We start from the raw sequence: 22935 nt of genomic DNA, 5'->3' as shown, positions 1-22935 counted from the left end.
CTCTGCAAGGTCTGGATGAAATTCACCCCAGCGCCTAGCTGAGTGCGGTCGTCTGGTGCTGCTGACTTGCATCTAGTAAATAACTAAGTGTGTACTCAGAAGAAAGCTGCACTGAGTTCAGTGCACCATACTCCCAGTAAGGGTGTGTGGGGCTATAGTGTTTTATCTAGGCAGCCAGGGCTCCTCTGGATGACAAGATCTTTTTGCACCAGTTCAGTGAAGACCACTTGCTTTTTAAAATTCTCCCATATATACAGAATTCCCTGTGTGCCTTTTGGACTGTATTATAAAAATTATAAATAAAACAGATTCTATTTACATAGAACATGGGCATAGCCAGGTTTTTTTTGGGGGGGGGGGGCAGAACCTCAGATTTGTATTGTTTTTTACTTATTGGGGGGCAGCTGCCCCCCTGCACCCTGGCTACGCCCATGGGGGGCGCCAAATAAAGGAAACTACCGGTAGGTCAGAAGGGGGTCACAGTTGGAAAATGGTTGGGAAACACTGCCCTACAGGGCTGTTATTGAGATATGTTAAATGCTTTGAACACTTCAGGTGCATTAAATGTGAAATGTTACTGTCACTAGGGCTGCGCAGTAATGACTGTATCCCGGCCAGCATGTATCAAATTGTGGTTTTTTTTATAAAAAAAATTAAGTATATTTTCTTAATGTGCTTAGTTCTTGATGCTCTTGTTGTTTGCATGGACTTGCTCCAAAAGGAAACAATGTAAGTATATCGGCCCACAACTGCCCTTAAGGATTCTGAAACTCAGTTTTGAAAATGGATCTGACTCCATTTTAGTGTTGGGACATTATCTTACGATGGAAGGAGTGTTTTTGAGATAATAAATACTGAAGGATTCTGACTGATTACCACAAGAGAGATCAAAATCTGCTGTGTGTATTATTAGACAGCTTAGTAAATAGGGCTATTTTGGGATAGCCTTCAAGACATTTTTAGTTTAATTTTGTAAAAGAAGTATTGGTACCTCTCAACCAGCTTTTGTGGACCCAAATTCACACTGAGATAAAGAACTGGAAGTTCTTTGAAGAACAAAATGACATTTACTCTAAATATATATAACAAGCTAAAAATGCAAAGTATTGGGTTTCCCTCGCTGCTCTGCTCTGTTTGTTCATTTGTTTTCACTGCTGAACTTTAGCCACTTAAGTCTTTCATAGCCCATTTTTGAAGTTTTCTTTCAGGTTAATTGGGCACTTGTTCAGCAGCACAGTGCTAAGAATCAAGTCTACACTAATGTAAAAATTGCAAGTTTTCATTGACTTAAGTGTTGCAAAATCAGAGCTCACCTGACACTGGAGTACTTTCCATGACTGATATCAAGTGGAAAAAAGCACTTGGTTAATTTTACTCAATATATTGTAAGAGCAGATGCTTCCCCCAGTGAGTAATAAAGGGGGGGGGGTAATTAAAATGGCAGTGCTGTTTGTTTGTTTGTTTGTTTGTATTGATCTAACAATTTTATATCCTGCCTTTCCTGATAGTTCAAGGTGGATAGCAAGAATAATAAAGCTTAGCATTTCATTAGAACCTTATACTTTGGTTAAGGTTAATTATGGCCTGTTTAAACATGTCAGCTTACCTAGAAGTTACCTAGGTCCAATCACATCCCTCTAAAATATGGTATATTGTATTGTGGTGGCCAAACACAGCAAATACATTACATGCTGTGGATTCATATTAATCATATGTGGCCTTACTAGAAGTATAAATTGCTCTTTGTAAAGAAGCAGTAAAAAATATTGCTGCTGTCAAAATACCTGCACTTTTGAAACTCTTACTTTTGCCTTCTCTTTTAGTGGGAAAAAATATGACAAACGACACATTGAAGTTTTTACAGACCTCAGTAGTCCCTTCAGTGAGGATCAACTGGATGTTATCATTGCTAACATGAAGAATACTGGTATTTCGCTTCAGTTTTTGTGAGTGAGGAGAGAACTATGAAATATTATTTCAACGCTGTCCTCTTCTAAGAAAGTCAATGTCATTTCTCTAATTCTAGCCTCCAATGTAGCACCTATTCTCAGAAAGGCACTAAAGATTTGTATAAGCAGGGCTATGTGTTCAAACAAAAAAACTTTACAAGTCTGCATCCAGAATAGTTGAATTCTGCAAACTGCATAAATTATGCAAATAAATTTGCATATTTTGCCCTTATTTGGGATATCATATTCTGCAAATAGCACAAAAGCTCTGGGTTGTATACAGCTGGCATTCCTCTGCCGATAGATGTCAACTGTTGGGGGGGCCTCAACCCAAAAGTGGGCAGAACCAGATCCCCAAAGTGGGTGGAGTGAGAGCCCCCCCCACCGGGTATGCCAGGGTGCACAATCATAGGTGCACATACAGGCACCCACTGCTCCATGCAGATCAGTTGAGGAATGGTGGGGAAAGTAATTTTCATTCCCACAATTGCTTTCGGCTAGGCAGAACTTCTCTTCAGTCTGAAGAGCAAGGTGGGCATGGGGATTTCATCCCAATTGCAGCACCAGACTGGGTCAGGACATTTAACTCTCTTTTCCCCAGCCCAGCGCTTGTATAGGATGACTGGTGACAGTTTTTCTTAGAATCATAGCATTGTAGAATTGGAATGAACCACAAGGGTCATCTAGTCCAACCCTCTGCAGTGCAGGAATCCTGCCTACAGCTGTCCCTGGGTGGGCTTGAATCACCAACCTTCTGGTTAACAGCCAGATGCACTGACCGCATTGTGCCACCTGAGTCTTCTTGTGGTGTTGCTTATGCCATTATGGGTGGCAGGCCGTTTCAGAAGCTTTTATAGGCTGGATCTTGCCTGTGGTTCAGCAGTTCTAGACCCCTGGAGAATAGCTGAAATTCTCACGGGCCTTAATTCTACTCATCCATTGCTATATTTTGGATCCTTTTTTCTGCTTCTGTGCAGGAATACCCATATTTTTAGCAATTGTAGGGCTGCATGCAAGCAAGCAACTGCTAATTGGGAACTTCCTTTATGTGCCTGTCCCTGGAAATGAGGCCCATTGAACCCAGTGGGGCTTAATCTGAGCAGATATGGCTCTTTCAGGAAGTAATATTAAGAAATTCTCTTAACTGTCATATGCCAGTGGCAATAATGATATTTAGACACCATTAATGCTGCAAAATAGACAAAGGGTGGCTAAAATAGCATGCAGTTTCATCTCCCCCCCCCCCCGGTCCTCCACTTTTGCTATGCTATGATCAATTACATAGATAGGATTGTTCTGTCTGATCAAAAGTAAGCTAATTGATTACAGTGAAGCTTACTCCCAGGTTAATATATAGATTTTCATGCTCAATAGACGAGAAAGAAAACTGCTTTCACTCAGCTCGCATCACAAAATTCAAAAATTGGCAAGATGCAGTGGATGAAATCTGAAGGACAGAAGTCTCAAAGGAAGGAAGCAGGCAAGCACAGACCATTGTGGTCATTCAGTGAATTAAGTGACTTGAAATGCACAGGGCAAGGAAACTTGGCTTTTCCAATGGGTGCTTCCGTTCTTTAGGTCCTTTTATTGTAAGCTCGGAGCCAAACACATGTCATGTGAACTGCATATCTTAGCTTCCATCTTCCTTCCTTTTTCTTAATGGCCATACTAGGAAGGGGGGAATTCTGCCCCAAGACATACAGGGAGGAGGGGTTAACCTTTTCGCACCACATCAGTCTTGGTGAAAAGTGCCCCCACTCCCCAAAAATATATTCCTTTCCCTTCTGCCACTTCTGGAAAGAAACTGCTATTTGCCCCAATGGCCTTTTCCCTCTTGGGGTAATCAGCTGCTTGGGGAATGGGGGGTTTCCATGTGTGGGGAAAGGGTTAAATCCCCATTTCCCACTTGCCACTGCTCCAGTTCGGATTTGACCTCCCCACACACTCCACTGCTGCAATTTTAAGGAAAAAATGATACATTTAACATTATGTCTAATTTGACTGTTAGTTGTTGACATATAAATTACATCAAAAGATAATTTCATGCAGGCGTATTATGCAAAATTCTTAATCCAATTTCTTTCCACAGAGGACAATACGTCAACTTTATTTATGAGTACTCCAAGTTGGAGCTTTTAAAGATCCTATACAGAGCTAGTCATGTCACAAGTGACTAATAGTGTGGCAATAAATGAGCATCAGTGTGGGGGCTGGGTTGCTAAGGTTTCAGAATGACAATTGAACGTGCATCAGAATAAAGGGAGGATGCAAAACGTCAATTCACATTTCTTTCCTTTCAGGAAAAAATAAAATAAAAGTCATTGAATTGATTTGCAGCCGTTCTGGTGAATGAGGAATGTGAATGGAAATTGTTCTTTATTGTGTTCTTAGCTTGCCATTTCCAGCGAATGACGAAGACGGAAGTGGGGACGCGGGGAATGGTGTGCATTCCAGTAGGGACCAAAACCCTTTTCCAAGGAAGGGGCTATCTGGGCAGCAGAAAGAAGGCCTTCAGGTGGTGAGAAAGCTTATGTTTTCCTTAGCCAAAGAAGAAGGCCTGGAGGACATTTATACTTTCAGGTAACCTTGAATTGCTGCTGCTTCCATTATTAGAAACTTTGCTTGTATTTATTTCCCTCCCAGTTTCATGCCCACAGAGGTTTTGTTTGCATAAATTGGGCTTTTTCTCCTCCTGACACCACAGTGTTCCTTTACATAGAAGTATTTCCCTTTTCATTATGGTAGAATTTGGCTTCAGTGTAATGTTATAGGTTCGTAAGGCCAAGCTAGATGTTCAGCAGCAAACCTGGGCCTTAATAGCACCAGGAATAGCAGTGTACAGGGGAGCAGTGCTCATTATTTACTGATAATATTTGAGGCGCCTCTCTGCTTGCAGGCACCTGCACATTGAAATAAAGATAGCTTAAAATCTAAAAATGTGTGTAAACACCTCAAAGCAAAACCAGCAAGCAGCAGCACACAAAAACAGCAAGGGAAAAATAATGCTAAAAATGACAAGCTCTACTCACCGCTTTCCTCCCCAATATGTAATTACAACAAACATTAGTATCCAAACCTATATCTGTATTGGATTTGACATTTTAAAAATATTTATTTTTGTTGATTTTTTTATTGTTGGGAAGTTTCGTGGCAAGCAGTTCACAACGGGAATAAACACCAGCCTAATGATAAGTGTTAAACCAGCAATCAGAAAAAAACATCAGCTGTGAAAGTTTTTTGCTGTGGCTCTGTAAGCTGATCTGCCCTGCAGTCCAGTGGCATTATTGGTTCTGTGAAGTGCTGACAAAGGCTAAACGTCTAAAGGAAAACGTCTTCTGGTAGTGCAGTACTTCTAAGGGGGTAGTCAGCCAGGCATGTTTTTCTTATTAACAAGCTCCATACTGTGGGTGCCATAACAGAGGGGGCTCTACTACGCATTCTAACAGATTTTACCTGGGTGAAAAATAGCACACATTGCACTCCTTGCTCCTGCATCGTGCCAACCATGTGCTTTTATCCAGCTGCGGCTCTCAGATATGTGTGTTTCATTGCTGGGATGAAAGCAACTGGTGAACAATGAAATACCCGTCTCTGTTGCTGATATAACATTGCTGAGGTAGTAACACAATGACATGTTTTGTGATATTGGACTAGTGCTGTTGCCACATTCCATCCTAACTATACTGGTACAACAAGTGAGCTTCAAGTGATTCAAGAATTCAGCAGAACTGTTAAAATGCCTGGAAAATAAATACCACAGTGTCATCAACCTTAATGTCACATGTAACTGGATTAATGCACATTTCTGGATGTGGGAATAGTCTCTGTTGAAAATGATGTAAGGTGAAATAGAGATGATGTAAGGTGAAATTGAAAATCTGTCTGTGATAAACATGTATGAGCTAGCACATCGAACACATGCATTACTATGATGTGAAGATGTGAAAAATCACAGATAACTTACCTAGAACCAAAACATTTTGAAGATCACAATTTTGTTAAAACTAACCTATTCTTTTCCTGTGGGCAGTTAGTAAAATGTTTTACGGGATTCACCATGTCACTTTCCCCTGTGTTTTGTCATTTAGAGAGAGTCTGGAGCGCCTTTCAGTGTTTAAGAAGGTTGAACGGAGACCTATGGCTTGGCCTTGCCAGCTCACAATTGGTTCTCAGTTGTCAATAAGGATTGTGGCCTACAAAGCAGTAAGTTACAACGACCACTTTTGTATTTTTAGCAGTATATTAGCATAATTGAACACATGCCAACACTGGTGCCAGTAGAAGGGAGGAAACACAGCAGGGATTAATTAGTTGTAAATTCAGATTCAACCGCAGTAACTGATTAGTATAGCTGCCTATTAAATTATTAAATCTGACAGCATAGAGAGCTAGAATATGGTCGTTTTTCATAAAGCTCACTGTCTGGTTTCTGAAACTCCTATTCCCATGGAAAATGCAAGTGCTGGCAGTTGGAGAAACTGCATAGCAATGAATTCCTTCCATATTTCTCTTGGGGAACTTCTCACATTTTCAGGTAAAGTGTTCTTGTATATAGGACCACTGTAACTTTTTAGATCTGCAGTTTGCCTCCTGCAGTCACTAGAAATTAGTGCATTGTAGACTGTCAATCCATGATTATGTGCACCTGAAATTTCAGGCATTTTTCCAGTGTTGGAATATTGGATCATCAATATTGGCATATCATTGATGATCAGTGAAATAAATTTCATGTGTACAGGGATATTTTTACTAGTGCAGTGTAAGTTGGCTGCTGTCTTATGCCTGGGAAAGAAAAGGGGGCCTTTGAATTGTTGCAGTAGATATCTAATCCCCAAGGGAGCAATCCAAACCCAAGATTGCTGGGATGAGCAAATTAGGATCCCGTGGGTCTCTAGCTTAGCCAGCGGATTCCCAGCACAGCTGGGCTATGCTGATGTAAGTCATATATCCTAGCTTAGCCCGGGGATCTTACGCTGGCACAAACGCTGAAAAATGGGGGTTGCTGATGTTTGGTAGCGTATGCTGAATCCTAGCTCTGTTCTGTTCAGCTCAGTCATAAGACCTGGCAACCCAATGGAACTCAAGCTGGCAAAAAGGGTGGTGTCAGTCTCACTCTTATTTTAAAGGCTTGTTTTGCTCTGCCAGGCTTAGGCCAACTCAGCTGTCAGTAGTCTTACTCCTGAACAGAGTTTGGACTAGGGGTAATTTACTCCAGCTTAATTCAAGATGGCACAAGTTCTGTTGGCTTGCCATACTTAGGATTGTTCTGCCTGTTAACATGAAATAACTTACCTTTTAAATTTGGATGTCAAGTTCACCGAGGAAAAAGTGAAAAAAACTTGGATGGTTGTAGATGCCAAGACACTAAGAAAAGAAGATGTGCAGAAAGAAACAGTTTACTGCTTGAATGACGATGATGAAACAGAAGTTCAGAAGGAGGATGTTATTCAAGGTATGACTTCTGCTTTGAGCACCAAGATTTTCCTGGGGAAGTATTTGCTTGCAAAAAAAAAAAAAAGTTTGTGCCATTTAGTGAATTGCATTTAGTGAGCAAGCTCTGTGTTTGGTTTATCGGCAGAAGCATTGAGATGAAGGTAGAACAAGTGAAAGTAACATTGGTAACAGGAATTAAATTTTATATCCATTCCAGACAGGAGAGCACTGAAAATGGATTTGGGGCATGCATGTTTTGCTAAATACACAAAAGAATTTCTATGGTATCAAGAGATACAAGCTTCATACAATTATCTGATACCACGTAGGGAGATATTTAGAGGAAGGACGTCTTCCTTAGCCCCCCACCCCACCCCCCCACCATCCCTTGAGCTGCAATAGGACAGCGCTGCTTGCAGTTTAAAAGATGCTTGGTTGATGTGTATGTTGAGTATGGAGGATGTGTGACAACAGGAGTGACACACACACATGCACACTTTGAATGCACGGTTGAAGGAAAAACTTGAGGTAGGAGGAGACACACCACATAGCTAACCTTCCTTGCATGTCTAGCTCCATCTCTGCTTCTGTCCATAGGCTGAAGAATCATGCAGCAGGCTTACCTTCCAGCTGTGCCTGTGTTTGACTTTCAGGGGTTCCAGGCAGTTTCCTTATGTGGCCCTTGGCTGCTGGGGGTTTGTGAGGTTGGAGGGTCCTCTCCAGTTCCACCCCACACACTCATATTTTCCTGCAAGGCTCTCCTCTTTCGCTCTGCATTTAGGCTCCCATGTGAGAGCCACCCTCCTTTAATAACATGGGAACTGATTCTCTCACTCTGCAGGATTCCGCTATGGGAGCGATATAGTTCCTTTCTCTAAAGTAGACGAGGAACAGATGAAATACAAGACAGATGGAAAATGTTTTGCTGTCTTGGGGTTCACCAGATCATCTCAGGTATGGATGTAAACTTATTGTGCTTATTGTTCAACTGCTGTAGGGCTTTTCACATAACTTGAAAATTTATCCTAGGCAAAAGAGGTTGTGCAAATGAGCTGACTATTTATTGCAGCCAGTGCAGCTGCTATGAGCATCAGCTCCTGGTTTCTAACACAGCCATCACAGCTCACTTTAAGTAGATGTTGGTGTATGTGAGAGAGATCACTTTCCTTATTTCTTATGCCCGAGTGTAGGTGGGGGCGAGAGAAGCATTCTTTTTATTTTGTCACAATCTGGGTTGTGTGTGTGCTGTGAAGATGATTGAAACTGCATTGTGAAATTTCAGAATCCAGAGGAATTGCTGAATAAGAATACCAGTGGTCAAGGGATGGAGCTTCAGTACCTCTGTGGATTTTTGCTCCTTCCCATGACAGATAGAAAAGGGACGTGTTTAAAAGGTGCAGAATGAATTGTGCAAAATAAGAAACCCTGATGGCCTGTTTAATTTTCATAATTCACCGAGGTTGTGGAATTCAACTTATCTTGTTGGAAAATTTGGGTGAATGAATTAAATTTGGGCTGCTTCTTTTTGCATTGCACACACAGTCCTGAGCACTATTTTGCACGTATTCAGAGGCTGTGGCCATACCTGATCTGGCCACGGAGGAGAATCTGAACTGGTGACTTGAACATCACATAACAATGACTACAACAGGAGGTATCAAATTTTGTATAGGCAGTGGAATTAAGGCTGTAGTCTTATGCATACTTGGAGCTACATCCCATTCACTAAGGCCTTATATGTACTATACATTTAAAGCAGTACCATGCCACGTCAGACATTTATGATCCTTGGGGCTCGTTTGTTAAAGGTGCTGAAAGTTGTTAGGAGACCCTTATTCTCCTCACAGAGTAACAGTTCCTGGAGTGGTTAAGCAATCCATCCCTCTTTTCTGGGAATTGTAGCTCTGTGAGAGGAATAGGGATTTCCTAACAATTATCAGCACCATTGTTAGGAAAGATTTCTTTGAAGGAAGACTTTTAGTGTTTAAAGTGTGGTGCAGATAGGGCCTCGGTGTGCTTCAAAATGGAGAACAAGATGAGACAAAATTTATCTTACAAGCCTGCCTTCTTCCCTCAAAGTAGAAGTCACTAACACTGAGAAGTAACTTGGAAGATTTTGGAAACTGGGCACAATGTATTGCATTTTGTTTCATCTGTAGTGGAAGGCATGATGGGAGCAACAGGGGTGAAGAAAGAAGGCTGACAGATAAACTTGTGTAACTGAGAGTATGAGGTGGGGAGCAGAGTGATGAGTGTGCTTGAAGGTAGCTCAAAGTGATACCTAGTTCAGAAGCTTTAGCAACTATTTTTAAAAGTCTGTTCGAATATAACAGCAATGCTATATTTGGCGGCTGTGAAATTGAATTTGTATGTCTTTTAGACAGTGACTTTTAAGAGTTCAAAATGGCATTTGGACCAGGTCAAAGCTAGCTAACTTTTGGAAACATTCATTCATAGGTCCAGAGACATCGCTACATGGGAAATCAGGTTCTGAAAGTCTTCCCGGCAAAGGATGATGAGGTGAGCTTTATCAACCTGTTGATTGGAGTATGCTGTATCTTTAAATCTCTGACTGGCTGTCCTTGAATGCCTTTACAGTGGTACCCCGCTAGACGAATGCTTCGCTAGACGAAAAACTCGCTAGACGAAAGCATTCGTCTAGCGGGAGGCTGCCCCGCTAGACGAAAAAGTCTATGGGGCTGCCTCGCAAGACGAAAAAATTTCGTCTTTTTTTTTTCCGTTTTGCGGAGCGCGGCTCCCATTGCCGCTCCGCAAGACGAAAACCCCGCTAGACGAAAATTTTCGCGGGACGAATTATTTTCGTCTAGCGGGGCACCACTGTATTTATTTATTTTCAATGTGAAACATGTTGAAAGCAGGTGTATCAAACTACAAAAACAGACAAGTTATTTTCCTTAAGCGTTACTGTTTTAAGAAAACAAACACAAAAATCTGCAAGGAGAATGGAGCTAGAATGTCATAAGAACTAGCACTGGAAATCATGGCTTGGATATTTCTTTTGGGCTTTGATCTTCTTGATACAGATGAGATCTTACATTGATTTCTTAGCAGTAGGTATCATGGTGCAGTTGCAATCTAGTTGTTTGGCCCCATTTTTTTTCTTCCACTAGTTCTAGCATGACTGTGCAACATAGCTAGATTGTAGAAGCATTGAGGAAATGGAATCAGAGTCTCAGCTCATCCTCCTCTTCTCTGCCACAAAAAATTGAAGGGTAACAGAGTTTTTGTCCAAGGACCGAACTAGGATGTTATGGCACCTGCAGGGCAGTTTTGAGGCCCTGGAAATAGAAAATGTACAGCTCTTCTAGAACCACTTTCTCCAAGCTCCTTCAGTAGTGTCAGGAAGGTTACTGACCTACTTATATTGTACCCCTTTTGAACGTAGACCCTGTTTTCCTCATCAAATTTTAAAATGGAAAGAGAAATAGGAATTTAAGCGAAGTAATATCACATGAGGGTTTGTTTTTAAATCTGCAACTTTAAATATAGACACATTTAATTTTGACACGGTGGTGCAGTATATATGAGGGTGCCCTACTGCAGTATGTCTCGATGTTGTGCACTGTCACTGCTTTTGAAGAGGTAAAAAAGGTGACGTTTCAGTCAGACTGCTGGCTCAAAAGCTACCTCTTTGATTTTTCATGACTGCTGCGGTTCCCAGGCTTTCATCATACTTGCATATAATTGCATCTCTCTTTTGACAGGCTGCAGCTGTGGCTCTTTCTGCCCTCATTCATGCTTTGGATGAGTTGGATATGGTGGCCATAGTACGTTATGTCTATGACAGAAGATCGCACCCGCAAGTTGGAGTAGCCTTTCCGTTAATTAAGAATGAATACGAGGTATTTCCCCCACCATGGTTATATAGTTATTAAGTTATTCAGTCCTGTCTTCTTAGCAGGGGTGGGTAGCATAAATCCCTGCAAGAACCTTTTAGAATATAACATTAAGAATACAGTATTTTATAGGAACTTTCTAGACATCACTATAGTGCAGTAGTTTGGTGCTTGCACCTATAAACTGGTGCAGGGTGTTTTTTTAAAATCTATGTAGCTGCTGGGTATTTTTTTGATAAAAGAAAATTCTGCATTGCATACATTTTTTTTTAAAGTCTGCAGACGGCTATGCCATTTCCAGCATGTTACTTTTTAGTGAATGCGCATATGGAATGCAGTGCTTAATAAGCATTGCTTTGGTTAAGCAGTGACTAAAGTGAGGGCGGACGTTAGCTTTCATGTTCTTTTGACTGGCATAAATAAGCACAAGAAGAAAGGGCATTGTTTGAGGTGGTGTGAGCCGGTGGAGGTCTGTGGATAAAGGATGCCCAGTGAAGCTCTGTAAATGGGAAGTGCAGAACTTCTTGGTGATGGCTGTGGTTTGGAATCTTAAAAGAAACAAGCTTGACAGACCACTATAAGAAACCGAGTTGTGTTTGTCATGGGTTACGAATGCGCCAAACCCGGAAGTACCGGAACAGGTGACTTCCGGGTTCGCGCATGCGCAGACATGTCAAATGATGTCATGTGCAGAAGCGCCAAATCACGTCGTGCACATGCGCAGACGCGGCGCTTCAGGATAAGGACTGCTCATGATGTGAATGAGGCTCCGGAACGGATCCCGTTGGCATCCAGAGGTACCACTATATTTTAATTAGCAGGTAGAAAAAGATATGGACACATCAAGCCATTCTCCAAGAAATGCTCAGGGCAGCTTTGTTGAATTTTATTTTAATAATTTCATAAACATTTCTGTTGAATGTGTGCTAGTCTAGAATATGTTTTGCGCTATGTGTTAGATACTACAATAACTCAACTGAAATGAAAATGTTTCTCCCCCCCCCCTTTGACATTCCCCCTCTCTCGTTACAGTGTTTGGCCTATGTACAGCTACCGTATATGGAAGATCTGAGGCAATACATGTTTTCCTCCTTAAAAAATAATAAAAAGTTTACACCAACAGGTGAGCTTTGAACTTTGGCATCATTAACAGAGCAATCCTGCATATGCCTACTTAGAAATAAGCCTCTTTGAGTTTAGTGCTCCTTATTCCCAGGTGCATGTGTGTGCTGTTGCAGCGTAAAGACTCATTGCAATTTGCAGGACATTTCATGCTGTCAGGCTAAGTTTTCCCCATCCTATACTTGTGCACCTGTGTATTCCTTCCTCCGTGTAGATCTTTACTTTTGTCCCTGTTGAAATTCATTTTGTTAAGTTTTGGCACAGTTCTCCAATCTGTTATGGTCATATTGAATCCTGATTTCATCTTCTGAGATATTAGCCATTCCACCCATTGAAGTACCTGGTACTGCCCAATTAGGCTCAAATGGCCTCTGGATTTGGCCTGCCAGGCCATTTTGGGCAAACCACACCCAATTGTCAATCGCTTAACATCACACTGGGAGCTCCCTTGTCTCCAATCTGTGAGGTGCTTATTTTCCCTTAGAAGTCAGTGGGAGAAAATGAAAGGGACTGCATCGGCAGATATATTTCATGTGGGCACTTGAAAGGCAAGTGAGAATACAGATGTTGGGGTTACCAGTAGGGAAGTTGTGGAGGAAAGTTCCTACCTCAGCTGTGCTCCTGATCCAGTTTGGTGTAGTGGTTAAGAGCAGCAGACTCGTAATCTGGGGAACCGGGTTCGTGTCTGCACTCCTCCACATGCAGCTGCTGGGTGACCTTGGGCTAGTCACACTTCTCTGAAGTCTCTCAGCCCCACTCACCTCACAGAGTGTTTGTTGTGGGGGAGGAAGGGAAAGGAGAATGTTAGCCGCTTTGAGACTCCTTCGGGTAGTGAAAAGCGGGATATCAAATCCAAACTCTTCTTCTTCTTCTTCTTCTGATCGCAACTGCTCGCAGCCTAGTGATATGAGCAATTTTCTCATTTGAGACTGTGAGGGCAGGGGGTAGTGGGGAAAGTGAACATGGCTACAGTATCTTTATCACCTGGATGTTTTGAATATTCCTTTGTCTATATCTGATGACACAGAGGATCAGTTGTGTGCCGTTGACTCTCTGATTGATTCCATGAGTTTGGTTTATGAAGATGAGAGTGAAGGGACCAGCCAGGATATATTTAAAACCAGCAAATTCCCGAACCCTCTATTTCAAAGATTGTACCAGGTAAGAGGATGACCATATCACTGTTACCTTAAAACATTCCCTATCCCCCCCATATTTTCCTTCTCTGTTTTAAGCCGTAGCAAAAACAACTTTGTCGCAAATGTAATGTGATGAAGGTAGGCTTGTGCATGTGAGAACAGCTATCTCGCCTCTTGCCGTTGGTTTCACAGCGGACATTTCTGTATCCTTACCTGCCTTGTAAGAAATAGAGCAAGATGCTTTCAGTCAGTTCCACTAGGGTCTTTGGGGTGTTTACAGATTATGTAGACTGGGCACAGTGCGCTGTATTCAAGTGGTTTTGTGCTATTGCGAAGCAACTGATGTAGCAGCCTGCTTAAATTATGTAGCATTTTCCCCACAAATGCTTCCTCCACCTAGTTCAGAGCAGAATAACCTATACATGGCCCCTCATCATTTATTTACTGGAGTCTCACAGGAAAATGTGTGGGCAGCATAAAATAATTCAGTGTTTCACTGCTGAAAGTGTTGGACTATATCTGAGAAACTCCTACAGAGAAGCTGGGTATTTTGACAGGCAGGCCTGAGTTAAAGAAGCTTTAATACCCAGCTCTGGGTGGCTTAAATTGATAAAATAGGAAATTCAGGTTTCATTCTACCAGAGCAATATTTACAAATCCTAAAGTTCTGCCAGCCATACGGCTCTCTGTATGCTTTTAACAAAAATAGCATGTAGCACACAGGAGGGCTTCAGTGTTTGCTTGCTTGCTTTTATTTTGAATATTTTTAGGCTGCCTGAATAAAAATGAATTAGTTTTAAAATACTGTATCAGTATATTTTTATCTAAAATTGGGGAAATTATAAGGGAAATAAGGAACTATCAGTGGGAAAACTGATGTAAATTGGCCTTTTTCTTGCTGATTTTAAGTCAGTTTCATGTAAATCCAACAAATCTGCTTCAGGACAGGGTCCTTTCAAGGTGGCTTACAATCAACAGAAAGCCATAAAATTCAGTAATAAACTATTCTATTAAAAGCCAAATTTCATTATCCTTACATCAGTGAGCAATATGTATGCTCGTGTTATATGAACACTTTCACCTCAGATTATTACTTGTAATCTCATATGATCCCAGAATGCCATCTTTCAATGAATGCCACTGAAATAATGCCTCCCTCATCTTAGACCTGCCTATTCACTAAAATCTTGAGAACAAGTCCTGTTAGTTGTGCTGGGGGCTGCAGAAGTTCATCTTGTGGCAACTTGGAACAGGGCCTTCTCTGCAGTGCTACCCATTTTGTGGGATGATAGTCCCTCTGAAATATAGACTGTAATTGTGCTACCATTGGTTGTTGAAAAAAAAAATCTATTTGGCCTCTGATGCCAGTTCTAACAGTTCCTGACTATAGTATTTGTGGTGGATTAGGTTTTTATTGAATTGTTTTTATCTTTATTGTAAATTGCCTTGTTAATTATTATTTCAATATTTATCAAACTGGGTTTAAATCAATAAAATTTCATCCCATGGAATATTTGAACTTTGCTCTACAACAAATCCCATGTTACATTCATGAACAGCATATTAGAAACCAAAGTGAACCCCATGTACTGTGTTTGTTGTTGTTGTTGTTGTTGTTTAGTCGTTTAGTTGTGTCCAACTCTTCATGACCCCATGGACCAGAGCACGCCAGGCACTCCTGTCTTCCACTGCCTCCCGCAGTTTGGTCAAACTCATGTTAGTAGCTTCGAGAACACTGTCCAACCATCTCATCCTCTGTCGTCCCCTTCTCCTTGTGCCCTCCATCTTTCCCAACATCAGGGTCTTTTCCAGGGAGTCTTCTCATGAGGTGGCCAAAGTATTGGAGCTTCAGCTTCAGGATCTGCCCTTCCAGTGAGCACTCAGAGCTGATTTCCTTCAGAATGGATAGGTTTGATCTTCTTGCAGTCCATGGGACTCTCAAGAGTCTCCCCCAGCACCATAATTCAAAAGCATCAATTCTTCGGCGATCAGCCTTCTTTATGGTCCAGCTCTCATATACTGTGTTATATGTATGCATGTATATGTGTGTGTGTGTGTGAGAGAGAGAGAGAGAGAGAAATAAACAAACAAACAAACAGAGGATTGCTTGTCCTCTTTTGCTTTCCCATCAGTGCCTACAGCACAAGGCTTTCCATCCTGATGTACCTTTGCCTCCTGTTGAAAAACACCTCTCTGACATGTTGGGGACACCACAACAAGTGACTGAGAAATGCCAGGCTCCCCTTGAGAAATTAAAATCGCTTTTTCCCTTGAAAGAAGCAGATAAAATTAAAGAGCAGAGGACAGCTCAGCATATCTTCAAAGATAAGTAAGTTGGCCTTGTGCAAATTGTTTGTTAGCTAATTGTAATATTCAGTTTCCTCTAGCCACATCCTTACACCTGCAATCTCAGGTTGTGTTGGCCAGATTTCATTACCTTTGTGTGTAAAGAGATGCAGGTATTTTGGTTGGATGTAGACCTGGCTTCTGTCTTTTGTGCCTGCATAACCTCAAGGACAAAGATGCCTCTTTGCACACATGGGGGAGGCTGTTCCCACCCATGTCTTAATGGTTTTCTAGAGAATGCCACATTCTCTGTGGTTTTTATGATAGCTGAGGTAGACCAAAAGCATGGTGTGCTCTTGAGTAGACTATTTCTGCTTTTAATTTTAGCTATCAAGGACCCATAGAAGAGGGTGTTCTGTATCCGTTCCGCAATTGTGGAACTTTATTTCTCCAGAGTGATGCCAAATGTGTGAGAGTGTAGGAGCCAGTGTGGTGTAATGGTTAGTGCTTGACATGGAGACCAGGGTTCGAATCCCCACTCAGCCATGAAGCTCACTGGGTTACCCTGAGCCAGTCACCATCTGTTAGTCTAACCTACCTCACAGGGTTGTTGTGAGGATGAAATGGGGAAGAGAACCATGTACACCACCTTGAGCTTCTTGGAAGAAAATGGTCGTATATAAATGTCATAAAATAAATAAAAATGCCAATATTTCAGCAATGTTGGTTGAACTGTCCTTAGATGTTTGTCAAGGGTGAACTGTTTTAACTGTACCAAATTTTACTCTGTTTTTTTCATAAGGATGCTATTTAAGGGTTTCCCATTCTAAGGCATGGGGGTGGGGCATGCCACAAATTTAAACAAGAATACATTGGAAAGAATAAAACAAATCTTGTTGGCCTAGCCTGCTAAATTAGGTGTCTGGATGAAGAATCTGTATGTGCCAGATAGACAGTGTAGTTTCTTTTCACATGAAGAGGGGAAAAGACACTGGCATTAGAAGTAACTCTACAGTTCATCTCACGTGGTTCTTCCTTCTTGATATCCTAAACCAAAAAGTAGTTGGTTCAGACCACAGATAAACAGCCCCCAAGCTGCTGCAGTAACATGTGAATCAGGTCACAGTCTCAATTCCTGTTGGAGTCTTCATACTTCATGCAGTACGCTAAATGTGGGTCTGATTTAGATGAGTTTAAAACTACTTGTTAAAAATCAGATATTTTGTTTTTGAAAGCAATTTTGATTGTAGTCTAAGGCTATCCAGTGTGTGAGAGAGGTCTTGCATATTTTAATTGGGGTTTGTCATGTAAGTACTGACAGCCGCAAGTTGATATAGCTTTTATGCGTGTTGATCAAGGAGATGGGTTTGATGACATACCTTCAGTGTACTTCAGTGTACACAGATACTTAATAGTTATCCATTTCACGACATGAACTAGAAAATTACATTGGAAGGGTAAATAGATTTCCTTCTTAAACATTAAATTTCCATTAACTTTCATGTCAGTTTAATCATGAAAAAGAAATCTGATGTGAATGCATAATATCATGAAAGTGTTATCGCAGATAGATAAAAACCCAAGTTGCCATATTGGCTAACTATAGGGATAGTACCTTTTCTGCCACAGGGAGCTAGGAAAAGCAATAGCCTCCTCCTGTTGGCTACCCCATTATTCTAGGGTCAAATTTGATGCCTTATTTTCCGATTCCCTTTTGACTGAAACAGGTGTAATTTGTTAGGAGCCCGAAATACAGCTGCATAATTAGAAGTGTTGCTCTTGAAACTATCTTCACAGTATATATGTTTTTAAGATACAAATTGCCCTGTTAGTTTATTCCTGAAATAGTTTCTTCAGATTGATAGCCTTGTCTTGTCTGCTTCCAGTAATGAAGATGGGCCCAATGCTAAAAAGGCAAAAACAGAAGATGATGAAGGTGACTTTAGGATTGCAAACCTTGCTGAAGGCAATGTCACCGTGGTAAGTACTTTTGGCAGATGCTAATAGGTTAGATTGGCTGTCAGGCTAAGCATGTCACTCCTTGACATGGGGCTATTTCCAGTGTCCACATAGGCCAATTTCTCCCCACATAATTATCCAATGTGGTGGTGGATAGGGAAGTTGGGAAGTGTGCTTGCCTTCATTCTGGTAAAATGATGGAGAAATGTCCCCTTTACTCCCCCAAAATGCCATACTGGCAACGATAGTTCTGAGACACAATTTAGATAAGTGAATTGTGTTTCAAGATCAGTTCACATTTTATATGTCACTGTTTTGCCCCCTTCACATACCAATGGTCTACTGGTGGAGCAGTGCATCTTGTGAACTATGAATTTTCAGATTGCAGAAACAGCTGCTTAGATAATCATGATGACGCCAACATGAACTTCTGAGATACAGAAATTGCATGGGTTGAAAGCCGTGTATATTAACTAGGCCTCTCATATGCCTTGATCATAACCACATTTGTTTGGCAGCAGTATGACCATGGAATCTTATGGCCAAGTAAGGGTGCTTAAAATCGTATCCTCTGAACGCAGTGTCTCCCTCTCTCTCTCCCCAGTTGTACCTTGAAAGTCGAATGGAATCCATTCTGGAAGTCTGTTCGACTTCCAAAATGTTCAGAAACCAAAGCACGGCTTCTGATTGCCTGCAGGAAGCTCCTGCAGCCAATCGGAAGCTGCGGAAGCCCTGTTGGATGTTCGGGTTCCAAAGAACGTTTGCAAACTGGAACAGTCACTTCCAGGTTTGTGGTGTTTGGGAGCCATAATGTCCGAGTACCAAGGCGTTCGGGATCCAAGGTACGACTGTATATATTCAGAAAATGTTAAGTTGTAGACTTGAAGAAAGAAATATTGTAGGAGTGGAATGGCAGGCAAAGGGACTGCCCAAGCTCCCTGCTGTTCTCCTTTTCTTATGACAAAGTTAATTGCAATCAAACTTCATTCACAGTGGGTGGGTGTTCCTTGCGAATCTGCTTTTGTTCTTGATACCTGTTAAGGCATTGTTGAGGACATGCTATCCCTAAATGGATACGTACCAATGAAATCAAGTGAGCTTATAGGAACATTGGGTGTTCCCCTTTACTAAGTGAGACCATTGATCTAGAACATAGGCTGGAGATGTAACCTTTGCTGGATTATTTTGTAGGTTGGAAGTGTTAATCCTGCAGAAAACTTCAAAGTGCTGGTGAGGCAGAAAAATGTTGACTTCAAGGATGGTAAGTGGATAGGTGTTTGTTTTCTAATTGCTTTTGACAATCCATTTGGGGTCCAGGGATTCTGAGCTCAAAAACCACCAACTCATTTTTTTCTTAATCAGCCAAATACTATGCACTTTTATGAAGAAAGCATCAACTGTGATAAATGAGTATCCTGTATACTTACGAAATTTTTCTATGTCCAGTAGGAGGAATATTGGTATATATGGAATAGGACTGGATCGGTGTGGCATTTTCGTTTATTGTTTATCTTACTGGAATTTGACTATGATTGCTCAGGTTTATTTGTGTACAATTGTCACCATTTATAATATTTGCCTTCTCACATGTACTTCACCAGTACAGCTGCTGCCTTAATTATGTCAAATGGCAGCAATAATACTTTGAATTTTCTAAGGACACAATCCAAACTCCTGTTTGTGGGGATTGATGGAGCCAGTGCCTCAGCCTGGCTGCTTGCCGTGGAAGGTTTGTGTGTGTGTGGGGGGCACACAATCAGACATGATTTTGACCCAGTCATAGTGCCATCTGCAGGCTGGCACAGTGATTGGCCCTGGTGTGGTCATGTGACAGAAGTGAGAATGGCTTAAGATCCAGCCACCACTCTACCTTCTCTGGCAGACAGTGGGAGAGCTGGATGCATGGGCGTAACCAAGGGGGAGCAGGGAGGGGCAGCTGCCCCCCAGTCAATAAAAATAAATAAAAAGACAGCAAACTGAGGTTCTGCTCTCCCCCCAAAAAGGCCTGTCCTTCCCTAACAAAAATTCTGGCTATGCCCATGGCTGGATGGAGGGATATCTTCATCTAATCCAAAGCTCCCCCACCCCAGATAGAAGAGGGAGAGGAGGGATTGCTCTGAAAATGGTGAACTTAACAAAATGTTGTTGACTTAGACCACATGTACTTTAAAAATCATAGCTAATAAAATAAATAGTGCATTAGGAACATTAGTTCTGTAAGACTGGAGTGTCTTTAACATGCATTTATTAAAATCAGCTCAGTAGATGGAAAACTGTCTGCTCACTAGCTGTTTCTGAAGTGTCTAACGTCTTTGCTTGAATGGCTTGGACACTTAGTGCCAATTTACCTTCCGCTTGTGGAATGCTTTATAATTACAGGGTAGATTGTGTGGGATATGGTCTACATACTCATTAAGGAGAAGAGATTGGTGACATTCTTAAGTGTTCCCATTCAGCATATGAGTGTGTTAATTTAAAAGTAGAAAACCCGAGGAATAGCTTTGGATGTAATAAAAATACATTATTTTAACTTCCCAATTTTATTTTATTTTTTAGTTTTGGTGAAACTGTTTATTCTAACTTCATTTTATTTACGTCAGAGATGGAGATGGCGAGATCCAAAACTCCCCCTGCCACAGGCAGCTTTAGAGAGGTGGGTGCGGCCACCCACCTGTCAATCATCTGCCATCACTTAGAATGTGCTCCTGATTCTTCCTTTCTGGGTGTAATTTGGTGCATCTTGAGTTATAGTGCCTTTTTCTGCTACTATGCAGTGATTCTTCATTTTCATTGTAGCCCCATGGGTGTACCTGTCCCACACCTGACACCCCATGGTTCAGGACAACTGAGAGACCCTGTAGGCCTACTTCGTCCTTTGCCTATTCAAAGCATGAAAATGCAGAAGAGAGGTAGACGCCGCCCAGAAAACCCGTACTCAGTTTCTTTTAAAGTGTGCACATACAGTCCTGTACATAATTATAATAAAGGTTATGTGCAGTAAAGGAGATGAGTCTGCTCATGCACAGAATCTCAGCTTTCTGATGAGGGAGGGGGAAAATTCTTGAGGGAAATAGCGCTGAGGTAGACAAATTAATACATCAGACCTTGTAATTATGAGTTGGTGCTGCTGCTATTAAGTAGTAACAGGTCACAATTTGGTGCATTTTACCAAATCGTGTGATACTAGGGTGGCCAGGTGCAAAGGGGGACAGATCTCTTGTGCCTTTAATAGTTTCCTCTTCTATACAGGTATAAAGGTGTATCCGGTTATTCTGGGTGAGAGTGAATTGGCAGGCTCTGTCTTGAAACATCAAATCTCCCACTTAATAGTTATTCAGGCCAGAGGATGTCCTTCTCTCCCAAGTCGTTTTCTTAAGCTGGAGTCCCGTCAAGACTGTTCTGCATCAGTTTCTTTTTTCTTCCTATGGGTGAGCGATTTGACAGTGATGACAAATCTGATTTGGAGAATTTGGCAGTACATGCATTTGAGGTCGGAGATCCTGTTGGCCAACAAGTTCCATTTCCTTGAACAGAGGACCCTTTTGACAAAGGTAGCAGTGACCCTGCGGACTCTCAACAACCAGAGTTTGTGTGCTGGTTGCAGAGTTGGTGTCAGCTTTTTAAAAATAAAAATAAAAAAATACCAGCATTGACCACTTCTGTTGTTTCAGCAAAGTCCCAGGAAGCCCAAAGCATATATAGACCCCAAATTTTTGATATTCATTTGATGCATTAGCATACTTTGATAAACTATTACCTGAAATACTCTTTATTTCCTTTACGCCTTTGGCCTTGGACTCTCTCTCTCTCTCTCTCTCTCTCTCTCTCTGTGTGTGTGTGTGTGTGTGTGAGATGGAGAGAATGAAGAAAGAGGGTAGGGTTTCTAGCTAGATTACGTAATTATTTATTTGTTAATAAAAATATTTACCTACTGCTGTATCATAAAAGATAAAGTGCTTAACAAAAAGCATATGGGTCAAAAAAAGCCACATAGAAAATTAAAATCAAAGAACATCAACTAACTACTATGGAATGAAGTTTTTTTTAATTGCCTGTGTATGCTTGCCAGCGTAGAAAAGTCTTCAGCAGGCATTGAAAGGTTAAAACAGAAGGCACCTGCTGAATCTGTATGGGCAGAGCATTCCACAGGACTGGGCCGATGGCACTAATGACTCAGTTTCTTATTTTATTCCTCCTTTCCTACAGTCATAGGAACGTAGGAAGCTGCCTTATACCAGATCAGAATATTGGCCCATTTAGCTTGGTATTCTCTACACTGACTGGCAGTGGCTCTCCAGGGTTTCAGACAAGGGTCTCTCCCAGTCTTACCTGGAGTTGCCAGTGACTGAACCTGGGCCCCTTTGCATGCTACTAAGCTATAGCCCTTCAGTCTCACTCAAACTCCTGGGCAACGCCATTGCATGCAGCTATGTGGGTTATTGTAATACTTGAAAGCAGATGGAGCAGGGGGCTCAGGTTTCTGCCCACATTTGCTTGCGGTTGGACAGGGCTGAAACAAGGTAACGTTTTCAGGGGAGGAAATCCCATCCGGTTCCTCTCTTTCGCTTTGTTGGAATTGGCAAGTGTGGGGACATTAGCAATTGCCCTATAACAAGTTGGGAGTATTTGTCTGACTATGGTCTGACCACCTAACTTTTTATTGTCCACATTGGCTGGCAGTGGCTCTCCAGGTTTTCAGGCATAACCAACCTGGAGATCTTGAGAATTGAACCTGCAGCTCTTCGCATACAGAGCAGATGGTTTGCCACAGATTTACAGCCGTTTTCTTGGGTCATATGAGATCATGGGGATTTGTATGTGTGTATGTTGTGTTAGATTCAGATGTTCTAGTCGCTCTGCCTTACATTTCTTGTTTATCTCTAGTACTGAATTCTACTGCTTCATGGAACGATTCAAGCAGATTTTTAGTCCCCAGGGAGCTATTACCGAAAAAGTGCTATCACTAAGCAGAAATGGGCTCAGGTCTGTGTTCAGATATCTGCTAGTGTCACAGGAGAGAAACCAGGTTGTTATTTTAATGGAGGGAAAAGGTCAACGTGCTAGGATAAACTTATTTGAAGCTCCTTTCTCACAATGAAGACTTCTATTACACTTTCTTGGTGCCTGGGGTTTTAATTTAACACATCAATGAAGAAGCAGCGCTGCAGAACTAAGAGGTGCGGGGAACAG

The 22935-nt window shown here is 41.6% G+C and overlaps 1 protein-coding gene across 2 annotated transcripts in view; it reads left to right on the top strand.

Annotated features, from left to right (window-relative positions):
* The window catches only part of XRCC5 (X-ray repair cross complementing 5), a 38611-nt gene that overhangs the window by 3770 nt on the left and 11906 nt on the right, over positions 1 to 22935 (top strand). The window contains exons 4-16 of one of the 2 annotated variants that reach the window (XM_033161544.1): positions 681 to 729; positions 1824 to 1946; positions 4341 to 4529; positions 6038 to 6152; positions 7263 to 7401; positions 8224 to 8336; positions 9840 to 9902; positions 11108 to 11245; positions 12272 to 12362; positions 13389 to 13522; positions 15633 to 15829; positions 17673 to 17766; positions 18937 to 19006. In XM_033161544.1, the coding sequence (XP_033017435.1) occupies positions 681 to 729; positions 1824 to 1946; positions 4341 to 4529; positions 6038 to 6152; positions 7263 to 7401; positions 8224 to 8336; positions 9840 to 9902; positions 11108 to 11245; positions 12272 to 12362; positions 13389 to 13522; positions 15633 to 15829; positions 17673 to 17766; positions 18937 to 19006 (1515 nt within the window). The remainder of the gene's footprint in view (positions 1 to 680; positions 730 to 1823; positions 1947 to 4340; positions 4530 to 6037; positions 6153 to 7262; positions 7402 to 8223; positions 8337 to 9839; positions 9903 to 11107; positions 11246 to 12271; positions 12363 to 13388; positions 13523 to 15632; positions 15830 to 17672; positions 17767 to 18936; positions 19007 to 22935) is intronic. The other variant, XR_004427425.1, reaches the window with a different exon arrangement.

The sequence above is a fragment of the Lacerta agilis genome, chromosome 1, assembly GCF_009819535.1.
Source record: "Lacerta agilis isolate rLacAgi1 chromosome 1, rLacAgi1.pri, whole genome shotgun sequence".
Taxonomy (NCBI): Eukaryota; Metazoa; Chordata; class Lepidosauria; order Squamata; family Lacertidae; genus Lacerta; species Lacerta agilis.
The sequence above is the reverse complement of the archived record's forward strand: the minus strand, read 5'-3'. Positions and strand labels throughout refer to the sequence as shown.